A 19,465-nucleotide genomic window follows, 5' to 3' on the forward strand; every position below is an offset into this window, starting at 1 on the left:
GAGTCACATATCTTTGTAAATATCAGTCATTACCGGTATAGAGAGAAACATAAAATTCACCGAGTGAAAAGAAAACACAGCGAAGAATCGTTTGGGTCAACGTCATCTCACCTCTTCCAGCGACAAGCCTTTCTATCTCGTTACCTCTGTACAAGGCTTGTATACAGGCAACATGTTGGTGATTCTGAGTGGACGATTGATTCAAAGATCTGCGATCCGGGCCTAGCTCTACTCTAATAACATCCGGTTTTAAAGTGCCGAATCGGGAAGATCGTCACCGGTGTCACTGTAAATCGTAAGCCAAGCCCTTCGGCACCGGCCCGGAGCATTTCTTCCAGATAAAGTGGACTTCAAGCCATGGCACGTCCAAGGGGAGGAGAGATAAAAACAAGGCAGTTCCCGCGTCTTGGCTGACCGAATTGAATACAAGAAGCAAATTTAGTGGTTGAAATGTCATTAGAGGCTGAAACTCTGATCCATGACGACTGTGACGGGCTGGCCATGTCACAGGGCTGGGAATGTAATGCCTTGACTTGTATGACATTATGACGTCTCGCATAGATTACGAAAATTATAATTAAGCATCATTGTCAGGAAAAAGAGTCCATCTCATCTATTTCAGAGTTCCATCATATATACTCGTCAACTAGCGAGCCCACTCCAACACCGTTGCTTCAGCATATTTACCGCATCACCATGGCTCACTATGACAATCGCGCTGCTCCCACCGACTACGGCACCACTTATGATCGTGGTCGCGAAACAGGTTTATTGACCCGCTGGGTTCCAGACAGGCTCAAACATTCCCGCCTCTATCGCTGGTTCCTTCGCCTTATACGCGTTGCACAATTCCTCTCCGCCGTCATCTCCCTTGGACTCTTCTCAGCCCGTCTCCGCAAGGTCTATAACCTTGTCAATGCCATCAAGACGCGTCGCGGCGTTAACAGTTCCTATGGCGCTGTTGAAGGCATCCTGGCAGCTGCTGTTCTGTACACACTCGTTGCTATGCTGATGTCACTGCTTCTCAAGGGCGGTGGTCCAAGATGGCTTCGCTGGCTTTGGGTGCTGTTGGATATTGCTTTCGTCGGAGCTTTCATAGCTGTCTCTGTTCTTACTTGCCCCAATGGTGGCATGGCTGGTCCACGTCATTGCTACAAGACTGAAGGTTTCTCAAGTACCTTTGGAATCAATGCGAACTCGTCGGATGACAGCTGCAATCTGCCTTGGGGTACATTCATTCTCGCCATCATCAGCACGTAAGTGACACTCATGAACGCTTTTCAAGTCCTGCAGCTAACCTGTTACAGAATCCTCCATGCCATCACTGCAGCATTCCACGAAGTCCGTGACCGCTACAAGGAGCACCGCGTCAAAGAGCAACATGTCATGGAAGCTTATGTTGACAGAAACAGAACAGCTGCTTACTAAAGCCATATTCGTTTGCAGAGTTCTATACATATGGCGGACTTGGGAGGTGTATTGATTAGTTTATAACAAGAACCTCAGGCATAACTCCAAATTTAAATAAAAATTAAATCAGATCTTATACCGACAACTCATCCATGCATCTCAGCTAAAGTGTCTCTTGTGAATCTCGACTTCACATTCAACGGCCTTGTTAAAGAAACCTTCTCTAATCACGGTGGGCTTAGGGTTCATTCTCTTGACATCAAATAGCTTGAAGACAACTCCTACTGCCTTTAAGATCTCCATCCAGGCGAAGCTTGCAATCATTAGTATGTAAAACGCTGCTGAGGATCATGAATGACTAACTTTCTTCCGATGCATGCTCTTGGCCCTGTTGAAAATGGGTAAAAGTACTCCATGAGCTTATCTGCACCTGGTTCAAGCCATCGGTCTGGTCTGAATGTCTCAGGTGATTCGAAGATCCGTGGATCCATCATTATGCCCAAGGTTGGGACGCTGACTAATGTCTAGACCTATTATCAGCAAATTTCAACTTTTTTCGACGGTATTTCTTTTCTTCGACATACCTCGGCTGGTATGAACTGTCCAGCTATAGTCTTTCCACCCTGCGGCGTCACTCGTTCTAACCCGGTGGCGCTGGTAGGACGAAAGCGCATCACTTCCCTCAAAGTAGCAAGCAGTAATGAGAGCTCACTCAGCTTTTTGTCACTTGGTACCCAATCATCAGAAGGCTTGCCTGGGAAGATCATATCGATCTCGTGTTGGATCCGGTGCTGTAAATCGGCATCCCGAGACACAAAGTCAATGAAATTGGCCATTGTGCTACTCGTCGTATCGCTCCCGCCAACGATGAAGCTGATCGACTCAGCGATAATTTCGTCTTCGGGAATTGGTTGCTTCGTATCCGGATCTTTTGCGTTGAACAGGAAGCTTAGTAGGTCCTTTCGGCTATTATCTGCAGAGGCTTTTCGCTTCTCGAATGCTTCTCTTCCGATTTTTGCAAGGCCTGCTGACGCCTGGAAGCCGTTCTTCCAGAATGGATCAAACGGGTTGTACTTCATGAGTGATCTCAGCAGAGGCGAAAGAGATCCCAGCGCGTTCATAAACTCGCCGCGGGTGTCAATGATTTTGATGAGGCCATATTCGTCTTCACCTTTCTCAACAAAGCCAAAAGGCTCGCCAAATGCAAAGCTAGCAATGACATCGAAGGCCAGATAATTAGCTGTTTTTGGCAAACGGTATTAGTGGAAAATCATGTCAGCGCCGATGATAGCCAACTCACTCCAGACGGAAAAGTCGACGCGTGGTTTTGATCCGTTGGAAATCTTGAGTAGTTGGCGCTTCCATCCAACAATCTCGGCATCCATGTAAGGCTCAAAGTCCGATAAAGCGCGCGCGGAAAACGCGGGATTTATATACTTCCTCTTTCGCGTATGCTCTGACACATTCCTGGTGTTAAAAACTACTGGCGTCACCTGGTGGAACGCATCGTAGAAGGGACCCTTGACAAATCCGGTTTTATGGCCATAGATCTGTTGGATCGCATCGGGGTTATTGATGGACACATAATTGGGCGCAATTTGAACAAAGTCGCCGTGCTTCTGGTGCAACTTCAGTACTTCCTTGGAACGTCGGACTTTTTGGCATTGTGATGCGAGCCAGAAAGAAGATAGCTTCGCCGTGATAGGGCCAGGAAGACGGCGAGTTGAAGAGCTATAGAAGCGCACAATCTGAACCAGAATCTGGAAAGGCATATGCATCAGTCAACATTGAACCATTGGACTCGCAGATGCGTAATCTCGATATCCAACTACGATGGAGATCAGAACTTACGAGTATCAGTATTCCGCAAATCAATCCTTGACCGCCCAAGGGCCCATACGCTGATTCTACAATAGACATAACGGTTTATCTCGTTTCGTGAGGAAAGACTTCGAGGACATGCACGTGGTTTACCGGCACAGTGAGGAATGATAAACTGAACACTGCTGAGATGCTTCAATTGAGATGGAGAGGTCGGAGCAACCTAATTTAATCGATTTATTCAGACTTTCGTTGTAATTAAGTACAACGACTGCTACTCCCGCCGGAATGAGGTGCCGATTTTGCCCCGTGGTAGAATTTGGGTTATGACATCTGGCACTGTAATTGGCCAATCTCTCCCAATCGGCAGCATCGGATGCGCAGTATGATTGAATGAAACTCTCCCTTCCCCTCCAGCTTTAATACGGTATTCTCATTTGCTTGTATCAAAATTTTAGATGTTTATTTCTGCCTATGCCAATTGTAAGTACTAAAAGTATAATCAGCACTTGTATGGCGACTCTAACTGATTGACTCGTCACCCTGGATCTCGAGGAGTGCCTATCAGTAGCCTGTTTCTCAATCTACTTGGCAATTATCTGGATATCCAATCGCTACTGAAATTGGTTATGTTTAAACCCCAGGCCGGTTCCTTACGTATGACTATTCGGGCTGCCCAGAAGACTGCTGATCTGACCATGTAATAGGTTAGTATCTTTTCAGTCTACTCTCCTATAGCCGCGACGATGGATATACTAGCAGTTATATCTAAGAAAGCATTACATAGGGTCCTTCCATGAGGGAGTCGTCAAAGGCTGTCTCCTCGCGACTTTACCCAGGCCTCCTTAAGGTTAGTCCACTTCAAGAACCAGGCTTAGATTGAGAGAATGCTTGATCAAAGTCGGCGTACAGTTCGATTCAGGTGAGTCATCAACAAGAAACCGCGATTTCCACTCAAATTAGCAAGGAAGTTAACCTCAACTCCATGACAGACCTGCGGAAAGCGCTGTTCCTCTTCCATTATCAACGTTCTCGGTATCGGTCTCGCTTTCGCTATCGTATACTGTCGTGGAATTTGGTAGCGTCAGTGGGGCCCATATATTCTGGTCCTTCCTGCTTACTGATTGGCCCTAGTCGTGGTGTATCATCAAAGTACTGCAGGGGTTAGAATTGCCAACCTATCCACTCTGTCAAGATGGATCCTTAGCATCATTTTGGGCAAAATTCCTCCGGGCCTAAACCAAAATGAGCTTTTGCTCACCCATGCAGGCGTATCAGCTAGACTACATCACAGCGGCATATAAGATCGCGGACACGCGGGCTTTTGCTATGATTCCTTTATTGCAAGGCTAGGTGCACGAACCCATGGCTAACACAGGACCCTTGAGCCTGCACAGGGTTGGCTCCCGTGATAGGCTCGGCATGTTATAAATTCACGGAGACCGCCAATGATAGTATGCCCTTGCGTGTTTCCATTGTTGTCTATAATCAATCGCTCTTCATCAGTAGCCAATTTACTTTTTCGTTCTTCTTTTTCAAGATGCCGTTCAAATTCGATCCCGAATATGATGCGATTCTGCAATCTCTTTTTGGCAACAGATCTACCCCGAATGCCCTTGCGGTAGGGGATGTCGAAGCCCGACGCGCTCAAATGGAGCCTGGTATCGCTATCTTGGCCGACCCTAATTTCCCTCTTGATCGCGTCACGACAAGAGACTTCTTTGCCGACACCTCGGACGGCCAAAAGATCCTTCTTCGCTGGTACTCTTCAGATCACAAGTCTCCGAGCCCAGCGGTGATCTACGCTCATGGTGGGGGTATGATCTTGGGCAGTGTCAAGGCTTATGATAAAGTAGTGGCGGCATATGTCGCCCGCACAGGGGTGCCGTTTCTTGCAGTTGATTATCGCCTTGCTCCGGAGCATCCCCATCCTATACCCGTCAACGATGTTTATGCCGCTTTTCAGTGGCTAGTCGCGCACTCGAACGAACTTGGTGTGGATAGCAGCCGCATTGGTATCATGGGGGATAGCGCTGGTGGCGGCCTGGCTGTAGCAACGGCACTCCTTGCTCGACAGGACAATGGACCCCGTCTTGCGAAGCTTATCCTGCTTTCCCCCATGCTCGATGATCGCACAGTATCAGCAGACGAGCACTTGGCCCCGTTTCTGAGCTGGAACACCACAGATAACGAAACCGGCTGGCAGGCCCTGCTGGGCTGCAGTAGGGGCAGAGAGATGGTGACTGAAACAGCCGCACCAGCACGGATGGTAGATGCTACGAGTATGCCGCCTCTGTATATCGAGGTGGGCGAGTTGGATCTCTTCCGGAACGAGTCGATTGGACTTGCGACCAAATTCTACAAGTCCGGTGTCAGTGCAGAGCTTCATGTGTATCCAGGTTGTCCGCATGGATTTGACATCTTCCCCTCGAGAGGAACTGGTGTCTGCATAAGGGCGTTTGAGAACCGAGACCGAGCCATTAAGAGTATATATCCGGTAGATTCATAACTTGTTCTGTGCTGGACCATAGCTACAGCCATCGTTTATACCCTAATCATCCATGTAATGGTAAGCGTTGGCCTATAACTTTGCCAGACAAGTCTCGAACCAGCATCTGGTTTCAAGTTGCCGTTGATCATCAGGTCATCCCGGGGAAACAAGTATCGTATTGCCGATGACGGAGTTTGCGATCAAACCTAAATAATATAGAAAGTTAGTCTATGTATGCTATTGAAGAACTACTGCACTTTGTGCGACTAATCGTTACTTCCGAGCTCCTGTAGACTTCTCTCCACAGTATAAGCCTCTGCATTATGTTGTATCCGTAATACAGTTCCTAGTTGCTTTGATGTTGACATGGTCGTGAATGGTTCCGCTATCGAGCCTAGAAGGCCATCCAGTCCGGAGCTGAACCTGTTAGTTGGGTTGTAGAATTCATGCTGGTCTGCACAAACGATGAAGCGAGCATTGTAATCACGCAGGTACAGCTTGCCGTATTCGTTTTCCAAGATACGCTTTTTTGTGCCATTGGCTTGGAATACAATGCCATTGACTATAGTGGAGTACCCTATCGTGTTTTAGGTAATAAAGACCAGAGTTATATGCGCGTCGGGATGCCTCAAGGGAGATATTAGAACCCAAGAGATCTTCCCAACATCGCGGAATCCCCGGTATGCTGACAGAGTCTTATAAGGAAGGAAAGTGGTGAGCAACAATAAAAAACATAGAAGGTATTGGCACAAGGAGGTAAGGATACAAACAAAAGGACTGCTTAATGCACTTGGTAGCCAATTCGATTGTCCGGATCCCTGGAGCTCCAAGAGAATGTGAAGGGGTTGTTTTCGCTTGGGCCGAGCTTGAACTCAGCGTATTGGGTTGTGGTGTTGGTTCCGCTTTCGTTCGTTACATTGAACATGCTCTCGCTGAGCTTCAACGGCGCGCAGGTCGCTTTCCAACGATACTGGACTCTATCCTTTTCGTGCGCATTGATTCCAAGATGTTTATGTGAGTCGAGCAACCCAGTGTCAAAACCTATTGACTCGCCGGGGCCCGGAAAGCACATCTGGGCATCGAAAGAACATGGCGCTGATTTGTCTGCCCTGAATGGCAAAGAATAGGGAATATGGATTGCATCCTTCCAGCGACAGACTCATTACCATAGAACTAGGCTGCATAGCGACTTGCGAAGGTTGTCTCATCCAGCTCCCGGAACGCAACAGACGACACCTCAGCAATCTCAGCCGTGGCACTATGGAGTTTGAGGAGTCCACGAGAGCCTGCCTTTGCAAGAACATTCACATTATCGGATGCATCAGACGCAAACAGCGACGGAATAAAAATACCGCAGACTTTGAGCACGATAACGGATACCGCAGCCAAAATCAGCAGAGCACAAAGCTGAGAGATCTCCCTCCAGAAAGCTCCTAATGCCCACCTCCTCCAATGCCAGAACGCTATCGTGAGACCAATTACAGCATTTACTGAAGACCGATCGTTGCGGAACAGAATCCGCTGTTGCTCTAGCTCGTGCGTAAGAGCAGATGGACGAGTATGACGAGAAGCATACCATACAAAATTAGGATAAGGGTTTTCCATGCAAGGTGAAGAATAAAAGAGGCCAGAACAAAGGATATAGCAGCAATTAAAAAGTTGGCTTTTGTGTTTGGAATAGAAGCAGCGGCCCTGAAAACCATGACTTATCCTCATCGATCCAGGAGCCGATTCTGATATCAACGTTGGCTGACATTGTAGTAATTATTGAAGAACTGTAAGGTCGATGAGACTTCAATTAAAGGCAGCATACAGCCACAGCTCTGATAATCCTTCTTTTCATATAACTTCTCCGCTTTAGGTTGATCTTTGCTTACAAAGGAGATCGATATGTTGCTCTGACGGCACTTACCGCGCAGCCACTAATTAACTTCTTGGCAATAAGGCGTCTATCTAGAATAACTGCCATTTGAAGCAGGGAACTTTTAACACCAATTAAAAACAACCTTAGCAAGGGATACAAATATCATTTCCCAATCCGTAAAAATGAGGCTGATTGGAATCAGGTCATAGACTGAAATCTAGCCAGGTGCCAAGAATAGCTGAAAAGGTAGGGCCTTGGCGATTCCAATATTCAGAACAGACTAGCTGTGTTATTAGTGTTGTTTCATGGGCTCATGTCAGTAAACAGAGTTAGTTGGCTGGACCAGTGGCAAGCCAAGCCAATAGCCTGCGCCATCTACTAACTTAGCTCTGCCCCGGTGACAGGTCTAGACAGCAACTGGGGCTCAATGATATTACCATCGACGGTTAAAGATCACTAATAAGTCCTAACTAGATCAAAGAATTTATCAATACAAGAACTGCCATTTATTAATCGACATATACCCGGTCTTATCCGCGTATCTACATCTCCAGTGGGATCTTTTCTAATCACACCATGCGCTTCACTATCTCACTCGTCACGGCGATCGCGTCCGGCTCTGGGGCGCTTGCGGAACCAACAACTGCCCATCCAAGATCCGCAACAATTTCTGGGCCAGAAACCACAGCTCAACCACTTGAGCTGCGAGACCTCATCGGGGATCCCACCCAATGGTACCAGGTGCAGACTACAGCTAAACCTGACGATTCCCTCTTGATCGGCTTACGCAACTTTACTCAGCGGGACGGTGATGTTGATACGTGTGAGTATAATTCTCTGGTAGCTCTGTTAAACTGGAGTCTTGTTTGAAAGAGTTCATTGCTAATTTGACTCGACATAAGACTATTTTGAGTGCATAAACGCCCCATATACAGTTATCTCCGGGCATGGAGGCTGCGGCCGTGATGATTTGTATACCTCTTGCTCTAGTAACGTGGCCGCTGGTATCGACGGTGATAAGATCATCTGGTATGTTTCTCAGAGAGCCTCTACAATATTCGGCTTTCCGTTTGATGCTCTCCGAAATACTGACGCTCCATGCTCTAGCACGAAGCGAGGCTCCATTTGCGTCACATACAGCATCTTTGATGATTTGGATGCCACTAGTTTCACACCTTTTCTTGGTTGTGGTGACCCGGGAGCTACTAACCTGGAGCTCGCTCGTACTTGGACTGGCTCTGCAGATAATCAAGCCACAAAGCCGCCAGAGTCGAGTTCGGATATTAGCCCTACTACGAATTCTGGCGAGATCCAGAGCAGTGGCACAGCTGATGCACAGCCAACGGAGAATAACGCGGGTTGTAGACAGGGATCTACTGCTCATTTACAGGTTTGGTTCGGACTCCTACTGGTTGGCGCATTGCTCAAATAGTATGAGTTGCGGTGTGAGTTATCTAGGAAGTCTGTGTACTTCTAGGAATGGCGCTGGCTTGCAACTTATATATTGCTGTTCTTGTTTTATTATTTAAATGGAAAGCCAAAGTTTCAGATCAGCGTAACAGTGTTAATTTAGGACGATTCTATTATAATAACAGTTTAGAGGATATATTTCTTTTAGCCAACTATGCTTAGAACCCTACTACTTATTATAATACTAAATTAATTAATTTACCCTTTTTTTATATACGAGTTTAATAAAATCATGTGGAGGGATAATAATACAGAGGAATGGTGATCTAACTTAGGCACAACGAACCATTACCCCTACCCGACTATTAACGACTGACAGATCGACTCTGATGCGCGACTGATTAGATATTATAGTCAAGTGCAGGCGCATAACATCAACATCAATATAGAATCTCAAAGCAATCGGAGAGTGACCCGGACCCGGAAATGTAATATTTCCTAGGATTACCAACAGTCCATCAAGTAATAGTGCTCATATTTGGGTATCTAATTATCTTCGAGGGTGTGCAGCATCGCCCAATAGATTTTAAATGCGAATGCTATCCGCTCAGCGACGATCTAACTAAGAAGTGATTGTAACCGTCGAGGTCTGCAGTTGTGATCCTGGCTCTTGTCATCAGGGACGTCGGGCTTGTGGCTCGGCACGCATTGGTTAAACGAAAAAGGACTGGGGATGCTATTGAAGATGCGAGTTGTATCATCGTGAAGTCAGCATCAATATAAGCTTTATTACGATCTGGGTGCGTCTCCAAATTAGATCGAACCCAGCTCGGGCTAACCATCTTGCAGTGAGGGTTATGGTGATGGGATATTCTCTCCTATGACTTCGGCCAGCGTTTAAGGCAGGCTATATCGAAAGGTCGCTATCTTGATTGTGGCCTGCTCCCATAGTGTATTTTGAAAAGCTTACATTTGCAGTCTAGCTATTAGTATAGTTATAAATCGTGGCTATAGTGAGGGTATAGAGATATCACATGCAACCGCCACCCTTCGAAGTCGGTCTGTTGTTGACATATTAGTTGTGTACTAGGTGTCGAGGTGTTCGCATTACATACTCCTCAACTGATTTATGAATGCAAAGTTCCATGAGAGTCGGCCAAGTGCAGATATGGCTATCCTTAAGGCAATCCTGCATTCTTCATCTAACTTACTCTCGCCAAGACAGACAAAATCATGAGTTGACGTTGACTTATGAAAATACAGTATCATCATTGACATGTATCCAGTCAAGACTGCAGAATAAGCGACCGTTGTAGCTAAAAGAGAATTAATGCATAACTTTACAGCTTCTGGGTTCACTTACAAATACAGATATCGTGAGTTGCCAAATTGCCAATAACTCCTGCCGCGTGTGATATAGACGCCAAATAACATTGAAGATCATGTTGGCTTGTGAATGGGAACATACGAGTGGCTCTACCGGCTCCATCAGCTTCAGGCGGCGTTGAGGCATTGAAAAAGGTTCGAGAAATGATAATGGAAGGGATCGCCTCAAATGTTCTTAATGTTTCAGGATAGTCTGACAAAGTACGGTATCTCTGAATCTTCATGAGGGCGCTGACATTGTTAGCTAGAGGGTCATGAGGCTAAGTGAGCTATTACCAGAGAAGACTTATTTTGGCGGCAGCTCTGAAGTGAACAAAAACATTTAGCTCATCCGATGCCAATGAAATTTTGTAACTCGGTGATAGGCTTTCAACAGAGTCTAGCTGAAATCTGATGAGCTTGTCAAGTGCGTCAATATTTCGTCGAAAACTAGGCATATGATCTGACAAGTTTAATTCCTCGGTCGGTGTGAGGAGAAGTAATGTAGCAGCTACAAGTGTTTCTACCGCCTGGATGTAACAAACCCAAACCTATCAAAATTCATTAATATGTTTGTTGTATCAGTAGAGAACCTTTGGGGGAAAACCTCTGGATGACAGCGAGACGTCGGATATGGAACCTTGACCTTAGGCATGTTCAGGATGCGGCTTGGTGGCTGCATACAAATGAGTAAACGAGAGAAACAAAGTGAAATATGTTCTGAGAGTTTTGATTCACCTACTCTACAGCTTATCACGGATGCGTGACAAATGCACATGTACTATGGTATCTATTTTAGCAGATAGAAAACACCTGGAATATGATATGGACTTACTGTCTTCCACCATGTTCTGTTCCTAGCCTCGCAGTATTCACTGCCATCGTCCTCTAATTCATGCAAGCGTAGAGCAAGACATGCATCAAATGCTTTGTCGGCAAGACGTCTCATCATAATTGTGTTTCCGCAGTGAACATACTGATAAAGGCTAAGGACACAATATGCTAAAGGCTTCTCGTATTCCACAGGTAGCTTTGGATGAAGGGACGACGCTCCATATGGGGATTGCTTGTCGGCACAGACTTGGAGTAGTCCGGTAGCTTTGTTGGCTAGGAAGGTGGCCAATGACGCATTCAACTCAGCAGCACCAGCGTCGGCAGCTGGTCGCTTACCCTTCTGGGGCATCAAGACAAGCAGTGAAAGGAGAGCCAGCACGAGAGGGGAGGATGGCTCATATCCACTAGTCATAACCTCCGGTGAGAGCCACTCGACGGACTCCTGGTAGCTGTTTTCCATGGGCGGAGGCAGGATAGGAAATGCGGGATGAATAAGACGGTAGTAATCTTTCAAACTGTGAACCGAGTGAGTAAATTTGATAGCTAGTGTCACTTGATATTGACATACACGTGTGCGTCAGATCCATATATACACAGACCGAAGCCAGGCGAGGTAAAACAATCAGAAGCCGCTGTCGGATCGAATCGTGTCGCAAACTGAAAAGAAGACAGAATGCCAAGAACATCCTTGTTAAAGTCAATGGAGGCAGCATTAGGGTCACCGAAGGATATGCTATCGAATTGAGGGTTTTCCATCTCGTTGATGAGCACAGAGTCGGGCTGCAGCGTCTTTTGCTCCAGGCTTTGACGTTATCTAGGATAGTCTGTATCAATCAGAGTCGTGGCACTTTGAACAAATATCTGTTCGGTCGTAATATGGTCTCTGCCAAGGGCAAGGCAAGTCTTTCTTAAAGCACCAGATAAGATGGTAGCAGAGCAAGTTAAGGAACAAGATATATAACATAAAACTAGACGGCCTGTGCGTTCAGCTGTGGTTTGTACTCCTGGGCGGCATCAAGATAACGAAGACGAAATGCAAAAACTTTGCGGCCTCTTTTTCTTTATTAAATGGACAAGGTAATTGGAATAGATCTAAGATAAAAATTCCGAATGAGGAAATACGTATCCCCCTACCTACGCAGGTGGATACGGAATCTTTTCTCAGGGTTTAATAAGCAAGCACGCATGTGTCATCCCGTGGAGCAGAAATTATAGTAGTATATACAGGTCACAGAGTACCACGCCCCATGCCGGGCTGAAATTCATCTCCAATTTGAACTTTTCACCCAACAATTAGTGGCTGGCACATGAGGGCCCAATGCTATGCCTGCCCCAACAGGCTTTTCAAAGCGCCGGACCAAAGTTGGTATACCAAAGCATCGAGGCAGATCGCACGTCTGTACTTTTTGTGACCGGAGATTTGTCAGATCAGAACATCTCCTGCGCCACACGCGCACACGTGAGCAGACCAACCACCCTGTCCTGTCGCTCCAGCTTTGTTTTCTGAAATCAAATCCGCGCTAACTGTTCTGTTGAACAGATACTAAAGAAAAGCCTTACGCGTGTCACTGTGGCTCATGTTTCAGTCGACGCGATCTCCTGCTTCGCCACCATAGACTCTATCACCAATCGAACCCCCATACTAAACTTCCTCCATCTCCGTCAGCAACGTCACCGCCTCTGCCGGGCTCTGTGAGCCCCGAAACTCCTGAATTGCCCATAGCCACATTTGCCGAATTTACAAATGACGCCTCGGAGTCGAATGCTGAATTTGATGTCACTGATATTACTACCACTGACGGATTCGATCACCATGAGATCGATGACGGTGACAACCACCGCATAAGTAATAATAACTTACTTGCTGTTGATACATCTAGCCACTCTTCTTCTCGGAAGCCGAAAAACTTTAGTCAGTCCTGCTTTATGTTCACATTGGTTTTGATGAGAGGGTTTTACTCTGGATTGATTGTCCGAGTTGGCTGACAAAGGCTTTGCCAGTCTTCTCGAATAGAACTTCACAGCTCCCTGAACCCCTTTCGGACTTCTATGGCTTTCTGAGTCACAGCACGTTAAGCACGATGACCGAAAGGTTTGGCCTGGGTAATTTTTACCGCAGTTCCGACCGTAAAAACAGAGAAGGGGATATTGCTTCAGTTTCTATCAATTCAACGATGAATTATTAAGCCAGTAGGCAGCCGGCGCCTATTCCATTCTGGAGTAAGTGGAGGTTTTCTCATACCCTGCCAGCCAAGGCTCGGGCTACACTCCAATTCCTATGTTAAGCACTCCAGATTTGGCCTTGAGCTATCATGCAGTTAAACCCCCGTCTCACTTTCTGTGGTTTGCTTGTCTATGTATGCTTTCATTAGTTTCTCTTTATGTAGCTGAATTAGAAAAAGTGAAAGTCTTATTTGAAGCAACCTGGACTGTTGCTCTGTAATAATGGGCTTCCGCCAAAGCTTTGCCGCACTTAAAAATCTTCACTTGGTCACCACGTGCATAATCTTTGGTAGACAAAAGTCCAAGACGATGACTTCAATAGATCGATCGGGCCAACACCCGTTCGTGCCTAGCCGGGTACATCAGATCTTAGTACTGACCTGTTTAAAGTATTGAGTGTATCTTGTAGTGGATTGCCCCTTGAGCTCCAAACTTCACCATAGCATTCATATGACGCAAAGGACACGAATTCAAACAACTGCCTTTGAGCAGAAATATGCCAGCGGGTCCAGATCTTTGGGGTTTATGTCGCAATTATACAGAGTTTCCTTTCGCACCTTATGCCAGCTGCATAACTCAAGATTTTAGAGTCGCCAATCAGTTGACATGTGAATTTGTGGGTTAGCGGCAACTGTAATTGTCCTGCCCATGAACATATACACGTAGGGGGATTGGAAATGTTTAGGTGTGCCTCCCAAAATACCCAAGCCTGCTACCAAGAATCTGCTCTCAAAGCTGGTACACGTGCTAGCATTTTCTGCCCCCGTGGCTGTAGCGCGTTAATTCTTCTCCAAGGTGGAGGTGAAAATATGTCTAGGGTGGGGGACAGCGCTAACCATAAACAACCATGCTACGAGCCACAGTCTCATCTAATCCTTTGCACGTATCGTTATAATTGGCTACTGAACCTGAAAAGGTCAGCCACAGCGCTTCAATGAGATAAAATATTCCTGGTATCCCTGCATCGCGTTCCAGCTGCCTGCCAACAAAGGCCACGCCTCGTCGACCAATCTTGATATCAGGCCTGCATAAACAAGTCAGAATTGTCAGGCTTTTCGTGGGTTCCAAAATTTGCTGCAAGCTTATCATTGAGAATGACACCGACGCCGTTTGAGTAGATGCACGTGTCTTCATGAGCCATCAATGCCCGGAGACAGCTCGCCATAGCACAGCATATTGGCCTCCGGTAAATTGTGAGAGTGTAACTTAGCAAACGATGAACATAGGAGTCAAAACAAATACAAAGCCTCGAAATCACTCATTCACGATATGTCAAGTGCCTGAGGGACTTCTTTTCACTATCCTCTCTTGACCAAACCAAAAACCCTGTTCTGTTAAACATTATGGATATTGATAACTGATACACTCGTCAGTATCACTACTCCAGTGTTGTGCCTTTTACAGGCTGTCACCATGTCTTAGCTGATGCTTGAGCTCCAGCAAACGCCACTGAATGTCTCTCCGAAGGACCGGTCAAACAGTGATGCAAGTGAATCTAGCGGCATTCATCAGAGTATTCCCGAGGAGCCGGTCGCCCCCAGAGAATCAAATCAGTCTTCAACCTATTTGTTACTTGCTAGTCTAGCTGGTCCAAACAACCCTGCTCTTTGCTTCAATAAATCCTTAGTCAACTGCACCTCTATCCAGCCACTTAAATCCACGAATTTCTTACATGCTTTGCGAGCCGGTGCAACCTCAATAATTAGATATTCTTCAGATTCTGGACTAGCTTGTAACAGCTCATCTGCCTCTATTCGAATGCATCTGATTCTGGCAAAAGAGTCTTGTCAAACCTATGCGCCGCATTCTGAAGTCGGACAACCACCATATTAGCTGCTGCTGCTTACAACCTATCTGCCACCTCTTCTGCCTCCAGCGACAGGTTGCCGGTACCACATTCAAACATGATAGTCACGACAGGGAGGAGGGCGGTATCAGAATATAGGCGACAACATTACGTTTTTGCGCTGCTCGGCTTTGGTCACATTACATGTGACAAACAAGCCCAGAGGAGCCTCTGATTGGTGTTGGGGCTTTCTCTAGCGCTGAATTGTGTGCAAGGCCCACGAGAATGCACAATACTTGGGAGGCCCTTGCGTTGCTTCGCATGCAATGGGCTCTGAGCTTGGATGCAGCAACAAGAGCCCTCTAGTGCTGTGATATGATTCAAGGTCGCAGCTACTGGCGGGAATATACCCAAAACTCTTTGAGAACCATGTTGAGGTGTGTGAGCTTCTCAGGGTATCAGTCATTGATAAATGAACTTACTTTAGCGCCATTGACCAGATCATCGGGACACGGATCTTCGGCACAGATGTTAGCGCATCTCAGCTGGCGGCGCCCAATCATATGCTCCAACAACTATTTTATTGAGGATGAAGCCAAGGAACAAAGTTTCAATAGATCAGAGCCGTTTGCGATAACGGTTAGGTCCCTGGTTGTGATGATGTGGCTTCGGGAATCACGGCTACGATACGGGATAGGGCATGATTACCAGGGGATCAAGGGTCCTCCAGTTGTCGTAGGTGGCTCTATGCCTCCACTCTCAGCTGTCCCCCTGCTGACTGCGTGTTTCCTATTCTCTGCAATATGGTCGATTCATGCTCGTCTACCCAGGAACCACGGAGTACTTGCAGGTTGTTGATCATAGACCAGGTGCTTATGGAGTTGTCAATCAGATGAACTGTATCAATCTGTCGAGAAGGGTTCAGTTGTTGGAATAAAAGGAATACGCTTGGTTGATCCCCTGTTTTGGTGACCCCTGGCGTCACATTCCAGACAACCATATGCTTAAAACCCAAGTACTAGCAATAGCGTCAGATAATGAGTTGGCCGCCCATGTGTGTAATTGTGCATACATGATTTGCCACCACTGACGAGTGTCCTTCGTTGAGACTTAAGAGCAGTATACCCATATATGACGCAGCTGACACCTTTATCGCTTGGGGAGCCGCATCGTTCGTTTGCTTCTCGACGTCATACTGCAACTTTAATACATCTACAGCGCGATATTTCGGACCCTTGAGCCGTCTGGTCAATGCATGACTATGAGGGTATTCGACAGACGTGACGAACGTGGCTGGTAAGAAGTGGGCATGTGAAAGGTGACAGATCTGGTCAACCATGAAGACGTCAGAGAGGCATTGATAGATAAAAGGCAGTAAATCGTCGGCTTCAGTGACTGCTTATCCTTCTTTTAGACAGACATCAGCTCCACTCCTCTTCAACTCCAAAGCCGAACAGTCACTGGCTCACCTCTATATCATACTTTACCAATCTACAAACCTCCTACATTATCACCAATGACTCAGCTCACCAAGCTTCTCATCATCCTGGCAGCCGCCACGGCAACACTCGGCGCTCCAACCATGAAGCCTCGCCAGCTCGCTGGTGAAGGCAGCTTCTTCGACTCCGTCTTTACCGGCACCGACAATGGTGTCGGCTATGGTGTCGAAAACGCTGAAGATAACGCTGCCACTCTCCTGGGCGGCAAGGCTACCAGCGGAGGTGGTGGCACTACCAGCAACCCACCTCCTCCACCGCCCAAGGTCAAGAGACAGGCTGATAAGATTGCCAACGGTGCCGCTACTGATCTGCACGCCGTTGGACAAGACAAGGCTGCGGACCTTGTTCAGACTGATGGAGATAATATTGATGGGCAGCTGACTCAGGATGCGGCTACTCTTGGAGCTCAGGTTGGAGGAGATGAGGAGGATGTTCTTGAGCGCACGGGCGATATGGTTCCCAGCAAGATGCCCACTCGCCGTGCTCGGGTTTTTTAATCTTCAGTGCCAGTCTGAACTGTGTGGAGATATTAGTCCTTGAGAAGTCTGTGCGGGAGTTACACTGAGGAGAGCGATTAGTCAGGACAAGCGAGTCATTGGTTAATGTATTCTTAAAAGCAAGCCAGGAGCAGGAAGGCACTTACATAGTAACATTAATTATTATCTATTTTTAAATTCGGGCTCGGCATGTGCTAAATCTCCGGATCTGCAATACCCCGCTAATGAAACGCGGGGAACTTGCCAACGTGGTGATCCGAGATTCCAATTTATGGGGACGGCGAACAGCGGTACACCGTGAACTCACAGTACCTTTTGTCTAGTATGACGATGATACCGACGGAAACGTAGTCTCCTCCTCTTCTTTAAAGGGCGGGTGATAGCTGCTCTCCTGCACCTTTACAGTTTTGCTCAACATTTCTGATCAAGATCTCGGCAGCGAAATGAACATCTACCTCATTGCAATCCCATTGGTGTCGCTGCTCCTACTCAAAGCAGTCTTGACCCTCTTTCAGCATTTGCGCTCAGACCTCAGGTCCATTCGAGGTCCATGGGCTGCTAGATGGACACTGGGCTGGTATACCTGGAAAGTATGGCAAGGTTCTTTCGAGCAGGTCAACCATAATCTACACAAGAAATACGGTATGTTGGAGTACCCCTTTATGCCATTCTCTTGTTGTTAATGTCTCAGGTTCTGTCGTTCGCTATGCACCCAACCGCTACAGCTTCAGCGACCTTGAGGCAGTCAAAGTCATCTACGGTCTGGGTGCTTCGTTCCCCAAGTCCTCATGGTACATACCCTGGGGCAACCCTGGAGATAACAATCTGTTCAACGAGAGGTCCTTGGCTAAGCATGCACACGATCGAAAGCAATATCAGTCCACTTACTCCATGTCTTCCTTGGTCAACTACGAAGCCTTTGTTGACGAGTGTGCCGAACTGTTGAAGAATCGCCTGTCAGAACTCTGTGCGGCAAATCAAGCAATCGACATGCATCATTGGTTTCAATGCTATGCTTTCGACGTCATCGGTATGATCACATATGGAAAGCGCCTGGGCTTTCTCGATAAAGGAGAGGACGTGGGAAATGTCATCAATGCCTTGGGGGAGATACTTGGCTATTCAACAATCATTGGGATCGTCTTCCCCACTCTCCACAATATCATTGTTCCTATCATGAACTTCCTGGCAGGAAATAAGGGACAGGGTGCAGCCTACATCACAGCATTTACCAAAGAGAGGATCAGTGAGACACGCTCGAAACCCAAGGCCGTAATCTTAGATAACAGCGACTCCACAACACAGTCTTTTCTCATCAAGTTCCTAGCCAAAAACACTTCGAAGCCGGATGCTTTCACCTCATCTCATGTCTTGACCGGTTGTCTCATCAACATGATCGCGGGATCTGATACAACTGGCATCAGCCTCTCAGCTGTCTTGTACTACCTTCTCAAGAACCCAAGATGCATGGACAAGCTACAAGAAGAGGTTAATACATTTAATGCCAACGGCCAGTTATCGTCTTATGTCACGTACAAGGAAAGCCAGGCAATGCCGTACTTGCAGGCCGTCATCAAGGAAGCATTGCGGCTCCATCCGGCGACTGGACTACCCCTTGAGCGGGTAGTGCCCAAGGGTGGTGCTACCATTTCAGGACATTTCTTCCCGGAGGGTACTATTGTCGGAATCAATACCTGGGTTGCACACAGGGACCGCAGCATCTTTGGGCAGGATGCGGATTCATTCTCGCCCGAGAGATGGCTGCAAGATGACGACGAGCGCGTAGCTTTGATGAACCGCTTCTGGATGCCTGTAAGTTTACCCTGTATTCTTTACAAGCCAATTCGATTTGTGGCACACGTCCATCTCGGCACCTGATTGTTCTGTGGTGGACGTATCACTGAGCTGACCGAATCTCCTCACAGTTTGGCCCTGGTTCCCGAACATGCATCGGCCGTCATATTTCGATGCTCGAGATGTGCAAACTCATTCCTGCTTTGGTTCGAGACTTTGAGTTTGCTCTACATGATAATTTACTCCATAATGAGTGGAAAACGCAGAACTACTGGTTTGTAAAGCCTCTTGATTTCCAGGTCTGGGTAAAACCAAGGACAAGTGCGGGGTAAAATAACTCAAATGTGCATAATTTAATGCGGAGTCTACACAAGTTATGCTCATTCCGTCTAGGCTAGTCCGTCTTTGTCTCAGCACCCCCGCTCCTTGATCGGAGGTTGATTAGCCCCATGGGGAAATGCTCGGAATCCT

At 46.9% G+C, this 19,465-nt stretch overlaps 7 protein-coding genes across 7 annotated transcripts; 5 read left to right on the forward strand and 2 right to left on the reverse strand.

Moving 5' to 3' along the window:
• Positions 1-696: 696 nt before the first annotated feature.
• On the forward strand, positions 697-1,428 carry FOIG_13543 (uncharacterized protein; the record flags this gene model as incomplete). The annotated part of the gene is made up of 2 exons (XM_031214701.1): positions 697-1,256; positions 1,308-1,428. 2 exons carry the CDS (start codon positions 697-699, stop codon positions 1,426-1,428), a joined length of 681 nt encoding a protein of 226 aa, XP_031055498.1.
• Positions 1,429-1,569: 141 nt separating this feature from the next.
• Positions 1,570-3,182, reverse strand: FOIG_13544 (uncharacterized protein; the record flags this gene model as incomplete). Its single annotated transcript, XM_031214702.1, has 4 exons — positions 1,570-1,723; positions 1,774-1,934; positions 1,995-2,650; positions 2,711-3,182. The coding sequence occupies 4 exons, from the start codon at positions 3,180-3,182 to the stop codon at positions 1,570-1,572; spliced, it is 1,443 nt and encodes a 480-aa protein (XP_031055499.1).
• A 1,589-nt stretch (positions 3,183-4,771) lies between these two features.
• On the forward strand, positions 4,772-5,740 carry FOIG_13545 (uncharacterized protein; the record flags this gene model as incomplete). Its single annotated transcript, XM_031214703.1, has 1 exon — positions 4,772-5,740. The coding sequence occupies one exon, from the start codon at positions 4,772-4,774 to the stop codon at positions 5,738-5,740; it is 969 nt and encodes a 322-aa protein (XP_031055500.1).
• Positions 5,741-8,162: 2,422 nt separating this feature from the next.
• Positions 8,163-9,018, forward strand: FOIG_13546 (uncharacterized protein; the record flags this gene model as incomplete). Its single annotated transcript, XM_031214704.1, has 3 exons — positions 8,163-8,409; positions 8,489-8,615; positions 8,694-9,018. The coding sequence occupies 3 exons, from the start codon at positions 8,163-8,165 to the stop codon at positions 9,016-9,018; spliced, it is 699 nt and encodes a 232-aa protein (XP_031055501.1).
• A 2,138-nt stretch (positions 9,019-11,156) lies between these two features.
• On the reverse strand, positions 11,157-11,951 carry FOIG_13547 (uncharacterized protein; the record flags this gene model as incomplete). Its single annotated transcript, XM_031214705.1, has 3 exons — positions 11,157-11,174; positions 11,197-11,710; positions 11,764-11,951. 3 exons carry the CDS (start codon positions 11,949-11,951, stop codon positions 11,157-11,159), a joined length of 720 nt encoding a protein of 239 aa, XP_031055502.1.
• Positions 11,952-16,720: 4,769 nt separating this feature from the next.
• Positions 16,721-17,200, forward strand: FOIG_13548 (uncharacterized protein; the record flags this gene model as incomplete). The annotated part of the gene is made up of 1 exon (XM_031214706.1): positions 16,721-17,200. One exon carries the CDS (start codon positions 16,721-16,723, stop codon positions 17,198-17,200), a length of 480 nt encoding a protein of 159 aa, XP_031055503.1.
• A 443-nt stretch (positions 17,201-17,643) lies between these two features.
• FOIG_13549 (uncharacterized protein) lies at positions 17,644-19,326 on the forward strand (the record flags this gene model as incomplete). The annotated part of the gene is made up of 3 exons (XM_031214707.1): positions 17,644-17,842; positions 17,892-19,012; positions 19,126-19,326. 3 exons carry the CDS (start codon positions 17,644-17,646, stop codon positions 19,324-19,326), a joined length of 1,521 nt encoding a protein of 506 aa, XP_031055504.1.
• Between the last annotated feature and the right edge of the window lie 139 nt (positions 19,327-19,465).

The sequence above is a fragment of the Fusarium odoratissimum genome (genome assembly GCF_000260195.1).
Source record: "Fusarium odoratissimum NRRL 54006 unplaced genomic scaffold supercont1.34, whole genome shotgun sequence".
Classification (NCBI taxonomy): domain Eukaryota; kingdom Fungi; phylum Ascomycota; class Sordariomycetes; order Hypocreales; family Nectriaceae; genus Fusarium; species Fusarium odoratissimum.